The sequence below is a fragment of the Lactuca saligna genome, chromosome 5 (genome assembly GCF_052625555.1).
Source record: "Lactuca saligna cultivar CGN05327 chromosome 5, ASM5262555v1, whole genome shotgun sequence".
NCBI lineage: Eukaryota > Viridiplantae > Streptophyta > Magnoliopsida > Asterales > Asteraceae > Lactuca > Lactuca saligna.
In genome coordinates this window covers 66,606,286-66,629,244 of record NC_136421.1, presented here as the reverse complement: position 1 = coordinate 66,629,244, position 22,959 = coordinate 66,606,286, and the positions used below count along the sequence as shown (strand labels likewise).

Here is a 22,959-nt window from a genome sequence, read left to right as displayed (position 1 = left end):
ATTTCCGATTTGTTTGACAAAGAACTTAATTGAACACATCAACTTAGTTCTGACCGGGCCCGGTACATGGGTCAAAACAAAATCATCGAGGGGCCCAGATATCAGCTTCTAATCCAAGAAGGAATAGATAAACTTCGACTCATATGTTTGTTCTACCATTCATTGAATTACACACAAGAGCACGATTTATAACATCGAGTTACCAATGCGTTTTCGTACAATCAATGCATAACCAACTTGTAAGTAACAAATCATATCTCTAGGTTTGAAGACTTATACGATATTACCGTCTCACGATCACTCGAGATAGAATTCCATGAAGTGATTCCAGTGAGCGTGGGTTGAGTCCAATGCTCAGAACTTATGAGCACTCATGATTGTTGTAGCCTTGTCCAAGACCTCTACAACCAAACATGACAGTCTTGATTCATACCTACTTCCGACATATGATTGACTGTGGAGGTTTGAATAATATGTTATACCAAACAAAAATTATTCTGGAAGTCAAAACATGCAAAAGAAATATAGTAAACGATCGACAAGAGATATCAACTCTTTACTCATAAATAAAACACCTTTTATTCATCATCTAATGTCAATTACACTTTACAAATTTCGAGGTTATCTAACCACTAAATCTAATATCATCCTTCAGCCCTATGCTCCGAGCATGCTGGAGATGCTTAACCCGAGTCAGTCCCTTCGTGAGGGGATCTGCTGGGTTCTCATCCGATGATACCCTCTTTGCCACGAGGAGTCCTTCTTCTATTTGATGTCTAATAAAATGGTATTTTCTGTCGATGTGTCTGGATCTCCCGTGATCCCTTGGTTCCTTGACTAAGGCAACAGCGCTTTCACTATCACAGAAAATTTCCATTGGCTCTTTAATAGCTGGTACAACTCCAAGGTCTCCGATGAAGTTCTTTAGCCATATAGCCTCCTTTGCCGCCTCGCTCGCTGCAATATACTCTGATTCACAAGTAGAATCTGCCACTGTCTCTTGCTTGGAACTCTTCCAAGAAATTGCTCCTCCATTTAGGGTAAAGACCCAGCCTAACTGAGAGCGGAAATTATCCCTATCAGTCTGGAAGCTAGCATCACTATACCCTACAACTCTCAAGTCATCACTCCCACCGAGGGTAAGGACCCAGTCCTTAGTCCTTCGTAGGTACTTGAGAATATTCTTTACCGCAGTCCAGTGTGCCTTGCCAGGGTTCCCCTGAAACCTGCTAACCATGCTCAGGGCAAAGGCTACATCAGGTCGAGTACACGTCATAGCATACATGATCGATCCTACAGCCGAAGCATAAGGTATTTGACTCATTTCTGCTATCTCAGCCTCAGTGCTAGGGCTTTGTGGCTTACTCAATTTGGCGTTACTCTGGATGGGTAACTCTCCTTTCTTGGAGTCCTGCATGCTGAATCTTTTAAGCACCTTATCCAAGTAGGTACTCTGACTAAGTGCAATTAGTCTTTTACTCTGATCTCTCAAGATCCTTATCCCTAAAATATAGGCAGCTTCACCAAGGTCCTTCATAGCGAAACACTTCCCAAGCTAGGACTTTACTTCCTGCAGGGTTGGAATGTCGTTTCCTATGAGTAGTATGTCATCCACATACAATACCAAAAAGCTAACTATACTCCCACTAGCCTTGACATACACACAAGATTCATCTTCACTCCTAGAAAAGCCAAATTCCTTGACCTTTTCATCAAAGCAAAGATTCCATCTGCGAGGTGCTTGCTTTAATCCATAGATGGATTTCTCAAGCTTACACACTCTATTAGGGTACTTGTTGCGGACAAAACCTTCCGGCTGACTCATGTAAACATCTTCAGCCAACTTTCCATTAAGGAAAGCGGTTTTGACATCCATTTGCCAAATTTCATAGTCATGAAATGCGGCTAAGGCTAACATAACCCTAATAGACTTAATCTTGGCTACCGGAGAAAAGGTCTCATCATAATCCACTCCAGAAATTTGTGAGAACCCCTTTGCAACCAGTCTAGCCTTATAAGTGTGTACATTACCATCCATGTTGGTCTTCTTCTTGAAGATCCATTTGCACCCCACCGTCTTACGACCTGGTACATTTTCAACCAAGTTCCAAACTTGATTGTCATACATGGATTGTATCTCGCTATCCATAGCCTCTTTCCATTTAGCAGACTCGGGGCCTGCCATGGCTTCCTCGTAGTTGTTAGGGTCATCTTGATTTACTAGTGTCCCATCACTAATAAGTGTCTCACCTTCTGCAGTAATATGGAATCCATAGTAATGCTCAGGTGCACTCCTAACTCTCGTGGAACGTCTCGGAGGTACAGATTCGTCAATTGGCTCAACGGGAGTTTCCTCCTCAAGTTGAGGGCTAGAGTTTGAAGTTCCTTCACCACTTGACTCTTGAATTTTTTCAAGATCAATTTGCCTCCCACTGTCTCCTTGGCTTATAAACTCTCTTTCTCGAAAGACTCCTCTTCTTGCTACAAAGACCACATTGTCACTAGGTCTGTAAAAGAGGTAACCAAAGGATTGTTGTGGGTAGCTGATGAAAATACACCTCTCGCTTCGAGGTTCGAGCTTATCATGAGTCTCGCGTCTCACGAAAGCCTCGCAACCCCAAATCTTGATGTGGTCTAGTTTAGGTACTTTACCAGTCCACATCTCGTGAGGAGTTTTGGCAACTTTCTTTGTAGGGACTAGATTAAGAATATGGGCGGCAGTCTCTAAGGCATACCCCCAGAATGAGATTGGTAGCAAAACTCGACTCATCATGGAACGAACCATGTCTAACAAGATTCGATTACGCCTCTCAGCCACACCATTCAACTGCGGTGTCCTGGGAGGTGTCAATTGTGAGACAATCCCACATTCCCTTAGATAGTCGAGGAACTCAGAACTAAGATACTCACCACCTCGATCGGATCGAAGCATCTTAATGTTCCCGCCCAATTGATTCTCGACTTCCTATTTAAATTCCTTAAACCTCTCGAAAGTCTCTGACTTATGTTTGATTAAGTAGACATATCCATATCTACTGTAATCATCAGTAAAAGTCAAATAATAACGATTAGCATCCCTTGTGGCATGTTTGAATGGTCCACACACATCCGTGTGTATAAGGTCCAACAAACCTTCACCCCTTTCACACGAGCCTGCGAAGGGTGACTTTGTCATTTTTCCAAGTAAGCATGATTCGCAACTATCATCTGACTTTAGGTCAAACGACTCCAAGACTCCATCCTTTTGGAGTTGGCCTATGCGTTTCTTGCTTATATGTCCAAGGCGACAATGCCATAATGATGCTTTATCCAAGTTATTATTATTAGTAGAATCAATACACAAAACATTATTTCCTAAGTTATCTACAACAGAAACAGCTTCATACACACCATCACAAGGTAATGCTTTAAAATAAAGAACATTATAAAAGAAAGCATCAATAGAACAAACTTCATTATTAAACGAAAAGGTAAACCCTTGTTTGTACAAAGCATGAAAGGAAATAATATTTCTTGCCATTCCTGGTGAGTAACAACATTTATTCAAATCTAAACTAAACCCACTACTTAGCGATAAAGTAAAAACTCCAATCTTGGTGACAGGTGAAGTTTTCCTATTCCCCATGATCAAGTTTATTCTTCCTTGCTCCACATCCTCACTTCTTCTTAGTCCCTGCAAGTCACAACAAATATGAATACCACAACCGATATCAAGGACCCAAGATTTAGAATGGGGTGAGTTATTAGAAATGATAGTGTAAATACCTGCATGGTTGGGTTTGACTTTCCCATCCTGCTGATATTTTGGGCAGCTCCGCTTCCAATGAGCCTTTTCATGGCAATAGAAGCATTCAGCCTCTTTTGGGTCAGAAGAAGGAGTAATGAAACCTTTCTTGGTTCCACTTGAAGAAGAGCCATCAAGGGTTCGAGCCTTGGTACCCTTCGAAGATCTCTTTCTCTTCCTCCCTCGACTTTTCCTGATTGCCAAAACCGGAGTTGAGTTTGGAGTAGGAGTAATAGCAACCGACTTCCCCTTAAGACCTGTTTCTGCGGTCTTGAGAAGTCCCTGAAGTTTGCTGAGGGTGACCTCTTCCTTGTTCATGTGATATGTCATGCGGAATTGATCATAGCACGATGGTAAGGAGTGCAAAATGATATCTATTGCAAGCTCCTCAGGGAAGTTCACATTAAGCTTCAGCAACCGATCCACATACCTTTGCATTTTCTGCATGTGGCTCGTGACGGATTCCTCGTCCTTCATCATGGCTGTTATCATGGAGCAGATGATCTCATACCTCTCTTGTCGTGCACTTTGATGGTATCTTTCCATCAAATCTTGGTGCATTTCATAAGGGTAGAAATCTTCATAAGACTTTTGGAGTTCAGCTGTCATTTTGGCTAACATGATGCAAGCCACCTTGGTCACATCTCTTTCATGAGTATGAAAGTCAGCGATCTCCCGGGGAGTTGCAGTGGACTCATCAATTTCCTTAAGCTCCTTGTCAAGGACATATTCTTTGTCCTCGTAGCGAGTAATCATCCTGATGTTTTTGATCCACTCATTGAAGTTGGATCCATCAAAGGTAACTTTCCCACACAAGCTCATAAGAGTAAAGGAGCCATTAGGATTCGAGCCAGAAGCAGCATTATTTGAAGACATCTGAAAGAATAGAACAAGTTTAGTGTAGATATATGAGAGTCCTTAATAAAACACCCAAACGTAGTATTAAGGCTAGGATCCAATCACAATATAACATAGCTTAGAAGAGGTATGCCGTAGTCTAAGCTATACCACATTTGAAAGGTAGGTGAATGACGATTCACCAATTTCCACCACGAAAACCGAAACATTAAGTATAAGGTTTTTTTTGTTTGGTTCTTAGAAATTCCTAGATTCTTTGAGATTCAATGAGATTTTCCAAGGCATGTTTCAATCTCGAGTGTGCCCTCCAAGTTTTGTGACTGGGATACCGAGGATCACAAAACAAGGTGTGAAGTAACCATGCAAATCACTTGGTACCCTTAAAGTTTATCACTCAATCGATGTGCCGGTAAACCACACACGATCCACCGATACTATAATAAACCTTAAGTCACCCTTTACCTACCTTGTTAAGTCCAAGTTAGTGTGCCGGTTAACCACACACGCTCCACCAACGACTTAGACAAAGTGTAAAGTGTAATTTCATGGATTAGCACCTTATTCACATTTTTCCTAAAGTAACTAAGATTAGGAATTTAATAAAACATTTAGTTACTTTATAATATCCATCAAACTTTGAATGAGAATTTATAAGTCCTTGTCTTACCCATTCGGCTAACGACCCTTTACCAGTCAAGCAAGCGGTGGGTGAGAGTAGACACCCATTAAGTCACCATTTTATAGGCAACAACCTTATACCCACCTTATAGACCGGCTTCGTGAATGAGGCGTACTAGCGGTAAGACAACTTTGTTCTTATACATATATATAATTATTAAGTCATCATAATATAAGTATAAGGATTGAATTTTAAATTTTAAAATTCTAAGGGTTGGAACTAAAGTTTTAACTTAACTTTACTTGTTCCAAAACTTGAGGGCAAGTTTTGTAACTTTCAAAACTTTTCATTTCTTGTAACTTATGAGTTTAATAGAGTAATAAAATGAAGACTCTTCATTTTTCTAACTCTTGTGTTCTTTTTTAATGGTTTTAATTCAAGTGTGACTCTTGGTTTTCCATAACTTGAGGACAAGTTATGGACTCCATTAAAACACATTATGATCAAGAATTAATCTACCACATAGGTTACAAATAATTCCTATGATCATCTAGAACATCATAAGAACAAGAACATGAATATGAACACATTCATAAATCAAAATTACACTTAAAACTTTGTAATTTTGATAACTAGTTGTTGTAAATGAATTAGAAAGAACATTACACCATCAAAACAAGTTTTCAAGTACCAAAACAGTTTAGGGTAATGTTTCTAGTCCATTTCCAGTAACTAAAGTCGAAATTCTGCAATCCGTCGACCCTACTCGCCGAGTGCATGAACTTACTCGCCGAGTAGGTTGAAGTTACACGTGAACTCGACGAGTCCCCCCTATGGACTCGACGAGTCCATTCGTAGACAGCAAGATTTTCGACTTTTTCCAACTTTTAAGCACAAATAAAAAGCAAACAAGCCTAGGCTCTGATACCACTGATGGGTTTTGAGCATTCTAACACTTCCTAAGTGTACATGCAACCCTAATAACCTTGGATCTATGTTTTTCTAATTATCATGCAAAGTTGAATTCCAAGGCTATATTCCTAACTAGCATACATGGGGAACAATTTTAACTTGAATGATAGATAGAATAACTTACCTTGTTGTTGATTATGTTCCTTGAAACCTTATGAGCCTAGCACCCTAATTGTGATGCCTCAAATGCTTCACACAACACCAAATGCTCTTGGAAAGACTTATGAGAGAATGCACACTTCTTGAAATCGGCCAAGCCCTCTTGTTTCCTTAGTGTAGCTGATTTTGGTGGAGAATATGAATCTTATATAGTGTTGACACATCTAGGGTTACACCATGTAAACCCTAATGTGTCATGACTCTTCATGTCCATGACCCATGGGTTTGTAACTCCCATGGAGCATCCATGGAGCATCCTATGGGTGGAACCCAACTTGATAATCCATGGAGCCTCTTAGCCCACTATACAAGATATGGATGATTTACATAATCAACCCATATATTTAATTAGTTATCTTTTGATCACTTAATTAATTCTAAATTAATTCTTGATCAAACCAATCAAATAATATTATCAATATATTAGAACTTATAATATATTAATAATCTCCAAGTGTTATATCTCTCATTTAGTCTATCCAATTGCATGGTGCCATGCAACCCAAATGGATCATGCCGGGTCGGGTCAAGTACATACCAGAAATAGTTATGGACTTAGACACCTTATCCAACACTAACATCACATGGGAATCGGGAGGTGTATCGGTAGAATTGGCACCGTTTGTACCAATCCTGAATGACACCGCGAGGTACTTGTACTTTGCAAAGTCAGAGTAGCAAAAGTAGAGTCACAGGGTTGGTGTTTCAGGTGGAAGTCACGAGCCATCGAGAGCATTCGGTTGGTCGTGCACACAAGTAGTGAACAGGATGTTTCTCAAGGGTTAGGTAGCACTAAGGGACACTTTTCTATCAATCAGTTGGATAGATATAATAAAAGGTTGAATATATAACAAAGGTTGGTTGTATATTAAAATGTTGAATATGTAACAAAAGGTTGGTTATTAATAAAATGTTGAACAAGTAAAGGTTATCTATATATGAAATGTGATTGTTTACATGCTATTCGATTTTTTATATGGTATTTGGTTGATCATATATGTTATGTGGTAGAACTGTGGTTGAACATTTATGCATATATGCGGTGAAATATATGACTGGTTAACTATATTATGCGGTTGTTTTGCTATCATTAATTATATATAATTTTTATGCTTCATCATAAAATGAATGATTGACCCATTTGGGGTTTGTATGTTTTATGTGTAACTTTATGAACTCACTCAGCAGGGGATAACACTTGTATCCTTTCTCTTTTGTGCCTTATGATTGGTGCAGGCAGTTTAGAAGATTGGTCTTGGTGTGAGGGGTTCTTATAGGTAGTAGATTTATATTAATGATACCACTCTTGGACACGTTTTGATTCTTTACTTTAAAGTACTTTGTTTACATTTAAATGAGTTATAATCATGATTTTGATTTTGGAGGTAACGTTGTGATTTGAAATGTTTTAAAAACTAAGTCTTCCGCTAATGTATTCTGTTAAATAAATGTTTTAAAAAGAAAAAAAATTATGGTGGAAATCAAGACGTTACACAAACAACCAATGTAACCGTAATAGAAGACCCTAATCTTCCAAATCCTCATCGGGATCCTAATATTTAGGATCCTAGGTTGGGATCCTCCGCCAAACTCATTATCCTAGATCTAGCCCATTATTGAATATTTCCAAAATGGCATCATCACAAAGGAATAAAAACGTGATAGATCATTCAAGATGAGGTTCTTACATGTTGTGATGATACAAGTTAAATTATACAGGAAATCCATGTAGGTCCATACCTTTGATGCTTAGAAGATCACAAAGTTGCAGAAGTTCTAAAAGACATACATGAAGAAGACTATGGAAACCACATTGGGGGCAGATCCTTATGATCTGAGGTATTGATGACACTGTATGACTAGCCAACAATGAAAAATGAAGCCTTCTTGCATGTAAAAAAAGTGATGTTTGTCAAATACATAACAACGTCCTACATCAACCCGCAGAACCTTTACATCCTATCATCTCCCCTTGGCCATTCATGAAGTGTGGAATGGACATAACGGGAAAATTACCTAAGGTTCCAGGAGGAAAAGTCTTCATGCTAGTAATGATAGACTATTTCTCAAAATGGATCAAATTTGAGGCTTTTATCCAAGTAATAGATAAAGAAGTGGCTTCTTTTATCCAACGTAATATCCTGACTAGGTTCGGGATCCCTATCGAGTGACAATGGATCCCAATTCATAAGTAATATAACTAGATACTTTTGCACGAGTTGGGGAATTAAAATGATAATGTCCACTCCTATTCGCCCTCAAGCCAACGGTCAAGCAGAGTCTAGCAACAAAATCATAGTCAATAATTTGAAGAAAAAATTAGATCAAAAAAGGAAGATGGGCAGAAGAACTCTCTTTCGTCCTATGGGCAAATAAGATCACTTCAAAAATAACCACAAGCCAAACCCCATACTCTTTGGGGTTTGGAAAAGAAGTCGTGGTCCCAAATAAAGTGGTGATCCCAACGGAAAGATACCAATTGCAGGATCAAGAGAATAATGATAGGATCCTAGCCCAGGATCTTGATACTATCGACGAACTCAGGGATTTTGCTAAGATCTGTATTGCAGCTTATCAACAAAGGATCGCTAAAGCATATAATAAGAACATTAAATTAAGAAGATTCCAAATAGGTAACTTGGTCCTTAGGAAATCATTCCAAAATACCGAGGATCCCAATGCAAGTAAATTGGCACCTAAATAGGAAGGGTCATATCTCATCGACTTAGAAGCAAGAAATAGGGCATATTTGATAGCTACCCTTGAAGAGAACGTCATTCCAAGATCTTGGAATGCTATACATCTAAAGAATATTTCATGTAAGTTATATAAATCATTTTTCACAATCTCAAGGTAAGCTCTCTTTGCCCTATACTTTTATTTAATCTTTCAAAAACCATTACTGACTTAAGCATCGGATGGGTGTTAGCCAAGCTAACACCCACCCCAAGATAATTTTTGCTACACGCAGGAACTCAAGGATCTTGACACTCGAGGAACCTAGCAGTAGCTACGATGGTCTATGATCTTAATTGCAATATGCAAATATCCAAATAACTACGAATAAAGAATGATCATCTCTAAGGTTTAAAGAGCTAGTCACCTTTTTCATATGAGTTAAGGTTTCTACACCTTGCTTGGACGCACGAAATATTACTATAATATGTGAATAAGGGGATTATTTCACGCTTTAATGACTTGGTAACCCTCTTATTTCTAATCATATGTTAAGATCCTAACGTTTAAATCTAAGGGTTGTAACACTGACGTGTTATCTTAAGTTAGGATTTTCCTTAGTAATTTGCTAAGGTTTATGGCACTAATGTGTTACCTTAAGTTGGGACTTTCCCCATTGATTTGCTAAGATTTATAATATTAACATGTTATTTTAAGTTGGTATTATCCCCAGTTGTTTCCTAAGTTGGGATCCTCCCTAATTTACTAAGTAAAATCCAAACAAGAATCTTCTATGATGAACTTAAAAAGCAAGAATCCTTCCATATGCAAACTTCAGGATCATACGAAACTAAGGGAATCATAACTTCAAACTTCTCCTGGGTCAAGAGATTATAAATCATAAAGATATCTAGGTTCTATCTATCCTTTAAAATTCTTTTTTCCGATGTAATGATTGATGGTTTATTATCCTAAAAGATCTTAACTATTTTAAGATCCCAAATTGGTTACTAACTATTTCAGGTTATTCAGATCATGAGAGTTCTTATACAAACTGAACTCTTTAGGATCCTGATCACATAAGGATCCTCAAAAGAACTATAATCATGTCAAGTATATCAACCACATAAGCAAGAATGTGAAGCAACCATTATAGATTTAAGGGGGTTGCACATTAACCCCACCAAAAAAGAAATACTATTTTACAAAAATTATTTAAAATATTTCCTATAAACTATGCCTAAACTGTAGACTGGTTATCATCGCTCAGATCTTTTTCTTCTTCACCAGCCTTCTGATGCTATCCTTCAGGATCCTGACTAGTATTTACAGACTTACCATTTAACTTGGCTAGGGCTTCACACCAGCCAACAAATTCCAAGATCCTGCATTTTCCATGTCTTCAGCAAGCTTAACATTTACCTCCCAGATGGCCACATCAACACTTCTCTTCACCTCGGTGATCACTTCTTACATCTCTACAGTGTGCTCTTCCTCTTTCTCAACATTCTCCTTACTCAAGAACCCCACCCTATTCAATAGATCTTCATTAGTTGTTTTATATAATTTATCTTGATCCTTGAGAGCTTGTCCAACCCTCTCAGCCCAAATCCTCAGTCATCAGAGATGTGGTCACAGACCTAAAACAAAAAGGAAATCAAGAACATTGAAAAGAAAATATGAAAAGAAAAAATCACCAAACAAATACAACTAGAGAAAAAAGAAACTACCTTCCTAAGCACCTCATCAGGTCCAAGGTTTTCGAGGAACAAATCTATAGCTTCAACAGTTTTTCTCTTCCAGGATCCCAGTTTTCATAGTCATGTTGATATGATACTTCTTTAAGGTGAAGGAGGAGACAACCTTTTCTTTCTTTACAAGCAGTTGGCCACTTGACATTGTTGTGTCAAGGTCAGAAAGGGAGAAATGAGCTTTCACGCGTGTGGTTCTAGATCCTGTAAATAGAAAAGAAATCTTTAGGATTCTCCAAGATAAAAACGAGATAGAAGTAATCAAGGATCCTTACCAGAAGTCAGGGGAACGATGGCAGTTAAACTTTCTTAGAGGCTAAGATGATCAAGCTTGAATATCCTATCAATCTAGGGTAGGGCAAAGAAATTCTCAATCCTGTCTTCAGAATCTTCTCCGGGAGGAATTAGCTCGTCAAAGTTGAAAGCTGCAAAAAAATCCAACAAAATATGAATTGTTGAATATCAGGATCTTTAATATAAAAATATGAAACCTACCCTTTATGACCCAAGACAGTGGTAAAAGATTTCCACTAGGAATCGAGTCATGTTTCATGAAATAGTATTTCCCTTTCCAAGAATCATCGTTATGCTTGGACTTCGAAATGAAGGGTGATTTATCAGTCTTAACTTTCAACATGAAACAAGAGTTCCAAAATTTCGAAAGATCATAGGCATAAGATAACTCGTTTAGACCAATATTAAGATTTATGGAACGGTTCAGAGGAGCAATCCGTTAAAGGATCCTCCAAACTGCTGGCATGGCCTAGACATACGAGATTTTGGTTATCTCGAAGAATTCAAAAATAATTACGGAGAAGGGATAAGAAAGACCTAGGGTGAAAGGGTACATAGGAAAACAAACCTAAGTAGAAGAAACAAAATATGGCTAGATCGTTACATTAAAAGGCCTAAAAACAGTACCGGTAAGAAAAGTTCCAAAGGAATTCAAGGCTTCGATACTATTGTCATCAAAGGTACAAATTTCCTCGAAGGACAAGATCTTCTAGTCCACGAAATCATCATCGGGTATAGCAATTATGCTTGCACAGGAGCGAGTTTCTTTTTTTACCATGATTAAAGATGAAGAAGGACGAGGAGAAAAAGGAGACAAGAAAGGTACCTTCGATGATATTCGGTGAACATCGGAAGGAGAGCTAAAAGATTAAGATAAAATCGAAAAGTTGGATATCCTATTTATACAAGAATCATGGAAAGGTAGAAGGGCAATTTGACTTACTCCAACAGCTAGAAATCTACCCGTTGGGATTTAAATTACCCTATTTGTTATAACTTTTATTTATCTTTTACTTTATATTATACATTAATATTTGAAATTTAATCTAAATATTTTGCATGTATAAGTTGGGGGCAATTGTTATGGTCAGGATCCTAGAATTATCTTCAGGATCCTTAATATTTTTGAAGCTTTGGGATCCTTAAGCATATCTCAGGATCTTGATTATTAACATTTATATTTCCTAACACTTTTAACGGCTATGTTCTTCTTTCTTTTTCTCATATGTGCAGAATTAGTCAACATAAGATCCATTATCCAGGAAGAATTGTTTCAACCAAGCTAAAGTCCCGAGAGTACCAAGTCAAATAACGTGCATATATTCATTCTAAAGGATCCTGTAAATATCAGACTTCTTGTTGTTTAGTATAGACTATAAATAACACTTGTAAAACACACACTATACAGACATTAAGCGTTATTATCACTCTTGTATTCGCATTATCATCATCTTCTATGTGATCAACGATTTATATCAATAAAAACAACAAGGCGGGTGATCATTATCACCTTCCAAGGTTTTATATTGGAGCTCCTATTAAGGATCAAGTACTTTCCTTATAACTCATTTGTCTCACTTTGATCATTATTCGATACTTACATTATCTTAACACCAATACAACTTGGTTGAATATTATTTGATCAATTTTTGACCAAAGCAATATATATATATATATATATATATATATATATATATATATATATATATATATATATATATGTGTGTGTGTGTGTGTTCGTCGAAATAAAGAATTTAATAAATGATACAAATAAAGAGTACAACTAAAGAGTATATTGATGCCATGGATTTAAGGGACTAAAACTGTAATTAATGCAAATTATAAACTATAATTATTAGAATTAAAAGTGACATGGACTGAATATATAAAATTAAATACTATATAGGTTAGAACTGTAATTAATACAAATATAATACTATAAAGACTAAAAGTAAAACTATCTTTTATATATATATATATATATATATATATATATATATATATATATATATATATATATATATTAAAGAAGTCTCTTCTAAGGAACCCTAAAGTTCCTAAGGTTTTGGTATAATTGATCCTCTGTTTATGTTTGTGTGTTCAATCTCATCTCTTTTCTGCTTGGTCTTTGGAGTGGGTCCTTTTATATCATTATCTATATTCTTGGTGGACACGTGTTGTTTTATTTTTGCTCCACCGCTTTCTGACCCAATCAGATTCGAATTTACGTAATTCTTTTATGTTACATTCTTTTTGTGTCTTTGTTTACCAAGGATCAATCAACAATCAAAGGTCATGGTGGAAGTGGAACCTACGTCACATGTTGAGGATTCGACTGATGTTAAGAACGGATTTGCTCCACTGACTTAGGTTTGTTCAATGTTTACCACCGCTATTTTATGTTTCTCACCGGAAACAGAAGGCGATGATTATCCTAATTCCTTTCAATTTCTCTTCGATTATATGCTTTCTTGCCAACTGTGAGGCCTCCACAAACCCTACGCACACTCCATCATCTTCTACTTCTTTCCAATTGGATTGTTTCACTTTTTTAGGATAACCCAATCGATTGTTCATATTGAACATCGGTCTCAGCCTTCTCTCACTTCAATACCAAACCGATGAACTCAGTCGGGCCAGGAATTTGATCTCAGGGTCTTTCACTTATTTTTTTTTACAGTCGACGATTGCATCAAGTTATATGAAGTGTGGGTCTTGCATGCTCTTATCATGATTGATTGTTGTTGCTGCAACGGATGGTCATCGGCCCCAACTACCATCAACTAATTTGGTTTAGTAGGAGACAGAAGGTGAGGGAAGAAGGGAATGAGTGTAGGAGCAGGTTGATTCCATCATTTGTTTCTCCAAAAACAACAAAATTATAATCTAAAACCATCTAAAAACTCTAAACTACATGTTGGAAAAAATGCATTCAATACGACTTAAAACGAATGAGATATTCTTGTTTAAAGAATTTCACAAAATACAAAACTTTAAATTTCTTGTTGAAAAGCTGAAATATTTCAGCTTTTATATATTATATTTGAAGGATTATAACTCATCGAATATAACACCAAAAACAATAAACTTATAGTCTAAAATCATTTATAAACTCTAAATTACATGTTGGAAAAAACCGCATGTCAATCCAACTTGAAACGAATGAGATATGTTAATTTCAAAAAATACAAAAGTTTAAATTTCTTACTGAAAAACTGAAATATTTCAGCTTTGATATCTCATCTTTGAAGGATTATAACTCATCGAATATAACACCAAAAATAACAAAATTATAGTTTAAAATCATCTAAAAACTCTAAATTACACATTAGAAAAAACTGCATGTCAATCTGGCTTAAAACGAGTGAGATATGCTTGTTTAAAATTTTTCACAAAATACAATTTTTTTTAAAATAAATCGGTCCAAAACCGGTTTTTACCCGGAACCGGTCGGATCGGACCGATTTTTGCTCAAATCCTAAAACTGAGAACCGGCTAAAAAAGGTCCGGTCCGATGCGGTCCACAGATCCAAATACTCACTCCTAGTCCAAACCCTTCCTTATCATTATGGAAATTGAAACTGTGTTAAACCAAAGAATAACATCTTCAATATTTGTAAAAACTTGAATAATTATGTCACACCACATCAAAATTTATATATATATATATATATATATATATATATATATATATATATATATATATATATATATATATATATATATATATATATATATATAACAAAACATTGGCTATAATTTCCTACAAAACTAATATAATTAGGGGAGAGGAAATATACATTACAACACCGCCTAAGCCTAGGTATTAAATCTCTAAATTATGCAGTTTTATCTTAGTAAATATAACGGATTCAGTTTTCACTTGGTATATATTCAATTCTTCATTACATTTCTTTCATCTATTATCGTTTAATCATCTATATTTTCTTTCCTCCATTATCATTTATTACTTCACATCAATGAACATTGCTATTTTACATCATCATGAAGGTCAAATTTAATTAACATTTTTGCTTCCCTATCAAAATTATTGCTTCAAGATTGAATCTGCAACGTCAAGTGTTAATCATGAATCCCCTAATTGCAATCTTTGGCTAATAAAATGACGTAATTTCATGAAGTTTAGTATCTAATCTTAGATGAAGCTATAATGTCTTTTCACTTTTCCCATATAATTATTAGCTTACAATAACCATATCATTTTCATAATTTTCTGCAATCATTAGTCCTTCGATTTGACAAATATGGTGATTGTGTGTATTTAGATGTGCATATAAAGTGATTATTACACCCCATTAACAATTTATAAAAAATAAATAAATAAAATAAAATAAAAAAGTCAACCACTAATGAATTATTTATAATTACCTTTTTTAAAAAACAATGCAATTTCAATCAATAAAAATATTTCAAAAATTAATTAGGGTGTATATATGGTAAATTAAAGTGTCTTTTTAGCTAACCCCTTAAGTAATATCATCATTTAAACTATTTGAAGAAAACTGCTTACAATTTCGTTAATAACTCATAGGAATTGAACCGCAATGCAACGGTAGTGCTTAATTGTTCTAAAAAAAAGTTTAAGCGACTCAAATGGAACTATGAAACTTGATTACCATTTTATGCAATTGTCCCAACTTTTAACACAAATGGACAAATTTCCAAATAAATAAAAAATTAAAAGTCTCCACAACAATGGATCAAAAACAAAATTTGAGTGCTTATAAACCTACTAAAAAAGTTCCAATAACCCAAGTAAACCAACTATAAAACTTGGTTATTGATTAGATACATTGTCACTATATAACATACATGTCTATCATCCATACAAACCATGTGCAACTAGGTAAGGTTGTCATTTCGTATTGGTATATTGACTAATTTCATACCCGATTTTTCAGTCATAAATAATGTTGATCTACAATAATACAACCCTACAAATATTACATATTCTACCCTTGAAAGAACTACACAGGTAACCAAGAGAACAATTTTTTTTTCTCTAGCAACCTAAAGAATGTGAAAAAAAGAACTCCAAACCGAAGAAATAAAAGGTCATCTTCGTGTTGTGTTCATTTCTATTTCTTGATTTGTTGACTCTATTAAATTTCCAAACTTTTCAGCTTCTCTTGCTATTTGAATGTCTGAAGGATTACAATGTTGCATAAACATTTTTATACCAAAACGGGGAACAATTGCTGCTATTTGAATCCCAAGTAAGCAAATCCAAAATGATCCTTTGCTTGCAAGATCAAAGATTGCCCTGCAAAGATTATGTTAAATTCGTTAAGCTTTTTTTATTAAACAAAAAAAAAAAGACATATTTACAAGATGACTAAGGTGTTAGAATCTTTTTGACTTAATGGGATAAGACTTAAGCACTTAATGAAGAGATAACAACTTAATAAGGAAAGTAAAGAAAATGAGGCTTTTCCCATTAAGTTCATATAGACCACCTTTGTACTTTGAAATTAGGGAAAATTGTTATTTCTTGCATTTAACCCAAATTAAAAAGGTTAATCTCATAAAAAGACTTTATATTTTGTGTTTTTTCCGGATCAAACCTCAAATTTGTTTTTTTGCCTGAAAAAGACCTTGTATTTTTTTCATTTTTTTCCAAAAAACCCCTTAACTTTGTTTTTTTCCGAAAAAAACCCTCAACCTTGTAAATGCTTCCAAATAAACCCTCAACTTTTTTATTTTTCTCGAAAAAACCTTCACATTTTACAAATTTTTTTTGGAAAAAAATTACTAAAAGGGCCAGCTCGAAAAATGAAAAAATACAAGGTCTTTTTCACGCAAAAAAAAAAAAAAAAAAATGAGGTTTGATCCGAAAAAACACAAAATATCTTTAATGAGATCAATCCAAATTAAAACCAAAAACTTCACCCATATCATCATACGAGTCATAAATTTCCGATACTCAAAAGATTTTCAACCTCAAATTCAAATCATCTAAAGAAATAATAATAAATGTAAACATACCAGTATCCAGGCAACACAGGGATCACATCAATAGCAATAACACAAACACAAGTCACAAAAATCGATCCCCAAATCGACACATGACTAACCCAACTCCACCTAATAACATCCATACCCAAATGAATATTCACCAAAAACACAACAGCAAGAGTCCAAAGATCTCCAACACTCGATCCATCAATGTCAGTTTTCCAATACGCAAACAAAGGAACATAGAACACAACTATACTTTGCCAAAAGGTATCCGCTATTGTGAGCCAAAACAATCGTGCATTATAGCGTTCATGCCTTTGTCCTGCTCCGTATAACTGAGGGTATTTTAGTAAAGATCTTCTGCTTAGATCTTTGTCTAGAATTGCAATGACTATTGTGGGGAGTGAGGTGTAGAGTACTGAATATAACACACTGCTCCATTCGGTTATTGCTGTTGTTAGGGTGAAGCCAGTGAAAAGGACATACCTGGAAAGAATTGTGTGTATGTTAGCAAATGAAGTATGTTGTGATTTCTTGCATTTTAATCAAAAAAGGAATGTGTAATTTATTTATTACATGTAAATATGTAATAGCAATAACAATTTAGTTATGTTTCAATGTGCATACCTTTATATTTACTAACAATAAAAGCAACATACTTACAGTTCTTTACTGATGTAATCCAAACATATGTAAGTATTTTACAAGTTTGAGGTTACATATTTACTCTTATGGTTAAAGAAATGTAAGTGTGATACTATTATGGGTAAAATAGTAAAAATACATTATGCCATTACAGTAGAAAAAGGACAAATCACAAGACTCTAAATCTTGAACATGAAACAAAAAGAGAAGAGTTTTCCATATGCTATTTCTTTTGACTTTGACCTAATGATTTTCGTATATGCCTTCATGTAACCTAAAATTTAAGACTAATTGGAGATGCACAAACACTTACCAAAATAAAACAAGGACAAAAACGGCATTTCTGTAAAAATTATAGAGTATCATGTAACCCATTCGTTGGTAATTCCAATGTCCATGAACCAATAAAAGAGGAACAAGAAACCGGAATTGGCCCATGGCAAAATCTGATGCCATTACAGCTTGACGCCCCTCTTGCCCACTGATTCCGATTCCGACATCAGCCATTTGGATCATTGAAACATCATTAGCACCTAAAAAACATTACATGAAAACATTTATCAATAGACCTAAATCGATATGATAAGAATTTGAGTATTACTAATTTACTATTTAGCTTATCCAAATTTGAATGGATTTGTTCGAATTTTCACAAAGCTACAGCAAAATGTATTACTTTATTTATGCTACAATGTGTATTACCATTTTCCGTTTCTTTTCATTAGATAAAGTGAAGTTAAAAAGGGAAATGGACAAAAAAAAAATGAATGAGGGCAAAATTTGTAGAAAGTTAATTAATGGGGAAACCTTATTTCCTTGAGTTTCTTTGTTAAGTCGTGCTTTCTTCTTTAAATAAGAAAGAAACGTTCATATATAGCATACCAGATTAAGTTATTAATGATATTGTCATTAAGTATTAATTACATTTGTATTGTTATTTATATCAAAAGATATAATTTAACCATTCAACTTTCTTTTTTTATTTTTTATTTTCAATTACAACTTTAATCTATAGCGGTTCTCAAGTAAATAAACAACAGCATCCCTTCCACACAACATGAGGGTAAAATGGTCATTTACTTACCATCACCAATGGCAAGGGTCATGTCATCTGTCCTATTCTTTATCAATGCAACAATCCCAGCTTTTTGCAATGGAGCCACTCGACAACATACTACCACTGCACAATTACTCGCTAATTGGAACAACTGAAAAAACAAATATTAAAAAAACGTAAAAATTATAAAAGATTAAACTCAAAAAAAGGAAACATTAGGTTCAAAATTAATCAACAATCACACCTTTTCTTCAAGCTCGGTATCAAGAATATACACAAGACTCGTTCCATCAATAACCAAAGCAATAGAAGTCAAATCATCCGACACTACAAAATTCTTACATGTAATCAATCCATCTTCCAAACTCTTCCCACATGAAATTTTAGAGTTACAATTAATCACTATTTGGCTCATGTTACTTGTAAGAAGCCTAGAAGAGTATCCAATCGAAATAGCGGTTTCTTGTTTATCGCCTGTTAAAACCCAAACTTTAATATCTGCTTTCCTTAAAGACTCGATTGCTTCCGGGACACCTGTCTGCAATCGATCTTCGATTGCAGACGCCCCAACAATCTCAAGATTGTTTTCTAAACTAACCGCAACTTTTCTAAGCAATGCCACTCTACCATTTACAGCAGTACTGGCAGTCTCGTAAGCAGACTGCCAGTGTTGGAATTCGGGAACACTGAGTTCCCGAATTCCAACGACCAGGGTACGTAATCCGATTGAGGAATACGCCTGGAGATGGGATTCAGTGGCTCTTGTTATATCCAAGCTAAAGGAATTATCGATGATTGTAAACATGGAAGTGTCTGCTCCCTTAACAATGACTTTTACAGTTCCATTAGGGTAACCTAATATCACTGACATCCTCTTTCGGTCACTATCGAATTCGTGCATTCCAAGAACATTGAATCTGTGCTGTCATGATTGGTAATTCATTAAATTATAATCGAAGTAGACAAATATATATAAAAGGGTATTTACGTCTTTTGTATAGTTACTAACATTAACATTAACATTAACATATTACATACCTTTGTCTTTCTCCTTGAATATCGATAACTATGTGGCCAGAGGTTCGTTCCATAAGCATAAAACCATAAGCAGCTGCAGCATAAACAAGTGCTTGTTCATCTGGAGATTCCCCTTGATAATCTACCAACTTTTCAGTAGGATCAGATGTGTCAACAACAATGGGGACAATTGTATTACAAGCAGCCAATGAAAGGAAGAAATCATGAATCCATTTGTTAATGCTAATGCTATTGCTACCCTTTACATTATTTCCAATTTTTGATAACTCAAGTAGCTTCATGTCCACTTTTACCTTCATTTTTGGCCTCCAAATCTGCTCGTTTACTAAAACCAAATAAAGACATGAAAAGATTACACCCTTTTCGATAAAAGATTGGTTGAGAAAGAAACGGAAGCATTAAATAGAGAAAAGTTTGCACCTTGAATGAAGTATCCATCAGAATCTGTTTTCTCCCCACTATAATCTACACCGAAAATGCTTGCGTGTTTAAATTCCATCTTGTTTTCAGTTAAAGTACCCGTTTTGTCAGAGAATACATACTTTATTTGTCCCAAATCCTCATTTATATTCAAAGCTCGACATTGAAACCTAGAGTTTGATGATTCATCATACATCTTATCATCTCGGATCATGAAATAAGCCTGACCAACACGCACAAGCTCCATGGAAATATACAGTGAAATCGGTATCATAATCTGGAACACAATCACTGACATTAGAAAAGTGAAGAACACCTCCACACCTAAACCAGAATAGTTGTAGTTCTTCACTTGTGGTTCAGAGTAGTCTTTTAGTCTATAAAACTGTAAGATTTCAAGATCATTTTCATATCGGATCAACCAAACACCAGCACAGACTGAGACAGCTGTGCATAAAGCAACAAGAAAGATAGACAACAAGATGATCTCACGATTCATACGGGTTTCCAATCGGCTTCTTTTTGAAGGAGCTCCTGAGCTATTAAGCATGGCTTTTGTCTCCCTTCCTGCATATACAACTACTCCAATAGCCCAATTAGTGTTCTTTAACACACACCCACGAAGAACAATGTTTGAAGGGCCAAGTGAAAGACGCTTCCCATCAATCTCCATGGTGGCATGGAAGCCATAGATGTTTCTATTGGGCTTCTCACACTTGATTACCCCATTGATCCTGTCTTTTTCAGGGGTTCTTGAAAGGGTTTCTTGTTTTGCATATCGTGTCTTGAGATTTGATTCGCCATCTAGATTTATGGTTTGGATGTAAGCAACACCAGTTGGATCACTAGTGGAGAGAAGAACGATGTCAGAAGGAATGGTGTCATCTGCTGAAAATTTAATGATCTCGCCTACTTGAATGTCTTTACATTTTTTCTGTTCAAATCTATCGTTTACCAAAACAGATGACATTCGATTGTTTTCAATTCGATCTGATCTGTGTCGCCTCCAGTCTTCATAAGCATCTTTAATGGCTGTAACTAACAGTACGATTGATAGTGGCAAGATGGAGGCACCTCGCCCAAAAACAGCAAGCTGAGGAAGCTGATTGAGAATGGCGATAATAAGGAAATATATGTAGGCGACTCTATGGAATTGCTCAAATAGGTTTCTAGGTAAGAAGCTAAAAACGGAATATTTGGCTGTTCTGATAGAATTTCCAGCAAATTCAAACCTTTCGTTTGTCTTTAAGGCATCGTTTACATAGACTAACCTTGCATCCTCAACGTTAATCTCTCTATGGGACACGCTAAACCCTTCGGGATCAGAAGCACCTCCTCGAGATCCATGCGACAGTCTCTTTGATCCCAGATTGACAAAGCTGAGTTCTTGGACTGAGTTGGCACTCCAACTTTTGGAATGAATCTCCCCTTGGGAAGAAGTATTTGGTGATTGCTGTTGGGAGTTATCATTAACAATCTGGGAATCATCTAAATTCATACCGGATTTTGATGATGGAAATTGAAGGCGTTGATCAGAAAGGGTTGATTTGTGGTGATGATCTGAGGAACATCACACTCGCCTCTATATCTCTCTTGAGATTGAGCAGCTCATGAGCAATTCACTCTAAAATACAACAGCAACCACAACATATAGAAGATTGCATGCGTCTACAATGTGTTCGATGAAAACCCCAAGTAGAAATTTTGAAGTTGAGTTACTAAATTAGTACATGGGAACTGAGGGTTTTTGAATCAACAGGAATAACTTACGTTCTTGAGCAAAAGCAACAAGGTAAAGATCCATGAAAGCTTATACCAGTCGATGACAGCGACGACCCTCTTGCGCAAAGATGATTGGTGCATTTATGATGTGAGGGAGGAAGATCCAAAGACATTTTACCTAAAATAGACGGAAAACTGGTAGTGGGTGCAACGGTGGATCGCAGAAAATTGGAAAAAAGGAATTGCCGTCCTATGAAGTAAAGAAAAAGGGGAGAGATAGTGTGGTGGAGGTGTTTAAGAAAAAAAAAAGGTTTGGACATGAGATTTATAAATGGCATAGTCAATCATGCATTCTTCCATGCCCTCCATCGGATAAGAAAAAGTACCTTTTAGGCTTTTATACCCATAACTATATAGTGTTAAAGTAAATTAAACATGTGGTCTTGTGGTTTGCCCAGATTCGGTCTTAGGATTTTTGATATAGATGGTCCTTGTAATTTGCATTTGCTGCACCGTTGGTCCCCGAGCCTAGCGCCCATTTATTTCCAACGTTATTGAGACACATGTAGCCCTAACGTGACGGCAAAACAAACATTTCCCTTGGACCCTAAGACGCTCATCGATTTGTTGCCACAATTAAGCATTAAATGAGATGTTGGTGTTGACCTTTGTTTCTCGTATTAATGTGAGAGCAAAACAAACAGTTGGTCCCCGAGCCTAGCGCCCATTTATTTCCAACGTTATTGAGACGCATGTAGCCCTAACGTAAGGGCAAAACAAACATTTCCCTTGGAGCCTAAGACGCTCATCAATTTGTTGCCATAATTAAGCATTAAATAAGATGTTGGTGTTGACCTTTGTTTCTCGTATTGTTGATGATCAATCCAAGAAACCTCATTCGCCATCTATAAACTTCGTCCTCATATCATATGGCATTGCTACAAGATTGCGATCAGAGGCAGATCCAAGGGGATCTCGGGGTAGC

At 35.9% G+C, this 22,959-nt stretch overlaps 1 protein-coding gene and 1 long non-coding RNA gene across 4 annotated transcripts; both read right to left on the bottom strand.

Annotated features, from left to right (window-relative positions):
* Positions 1-10,207: 10,207 nt before the first annotated feature.
* On the bottom strand, positions 10,208-11,988 carry LOC145045501 (uncharacterized). 3 transcript variants are annotated; one of them, XR_013681836.1, is made up of 5 exons: positions 11,741-11,988; positions 11,315-11,414; positions 11,095-11,244; positions 10,799-11,023; positions 10,208-10,708 (listed from the first exon to the last, which is right to left on the bottom strand). It is a non-coding gene; the product is annotated as an uncharacterized LOC145045501 (long non-coding RNA). The 3 variants fall into 3 exon arrangements; XR_013681837.1 differs by having other exon boundaries at positions 11,940-11,973; XR_013681835.1 differs by having other exon boundaries at positions 11,315-11,988.
* Positions 11,989-15,977: 3,989 nt separating this feature from the next.
* LOC145047529 (phospholipid-transporting ATPase 1-like) lies at positions 15,978-22,294 on the bottom strand. The gene is made up of 7 exons (XM_078995823.1): positions 20,253-22,294; positions 19,833-20,157; positions 19,039-19,711; positions 18,822-18,945; positions 18,051-18,270; positions 17,120-17,578; positions 15,978-16,397 (listed from the first exon to the last, which is right to left on the bottom strand). Exons 1-7 carry the CDS (start codon positions 21,748-21,750, stop codon positions 16,190-16,192), a joined length of 3,507 nt encoding a protein of 1,168 aa, XP_078851949.1. The 5' UTR covers positions 21,751-22,294; the 3' UTR covers positions 15,978-16,189.
* Positions 22,295-22,959: the final 665 nt, after the last annotated feature.

Excerpts from the sequence above, each read along its gene's own strand:
- LOC145047529 (XM_078995823.1), bottom strand. The coding sequence starts at position 21,750 with ATGAATTTAGATGATTCCCAGATTGTTAATGATAACTCCCAACAGCAA. Across the intron at positions 20,158-20,252 it reads TGATGGATACTTCATTCAAG|TAAACGAGCAGATTTGGAGG; the intron begins GTGCAAACTTTT and ends ATTTGGTTTTAG. Across the intron at positions 16,398-17,119 it reads CCTGTGTTGCCTGGATACTG|GGCAATCTTTGATCTTGCAA; the intron begins GTATGTTTACAT and ends TAATCTTTGCAG.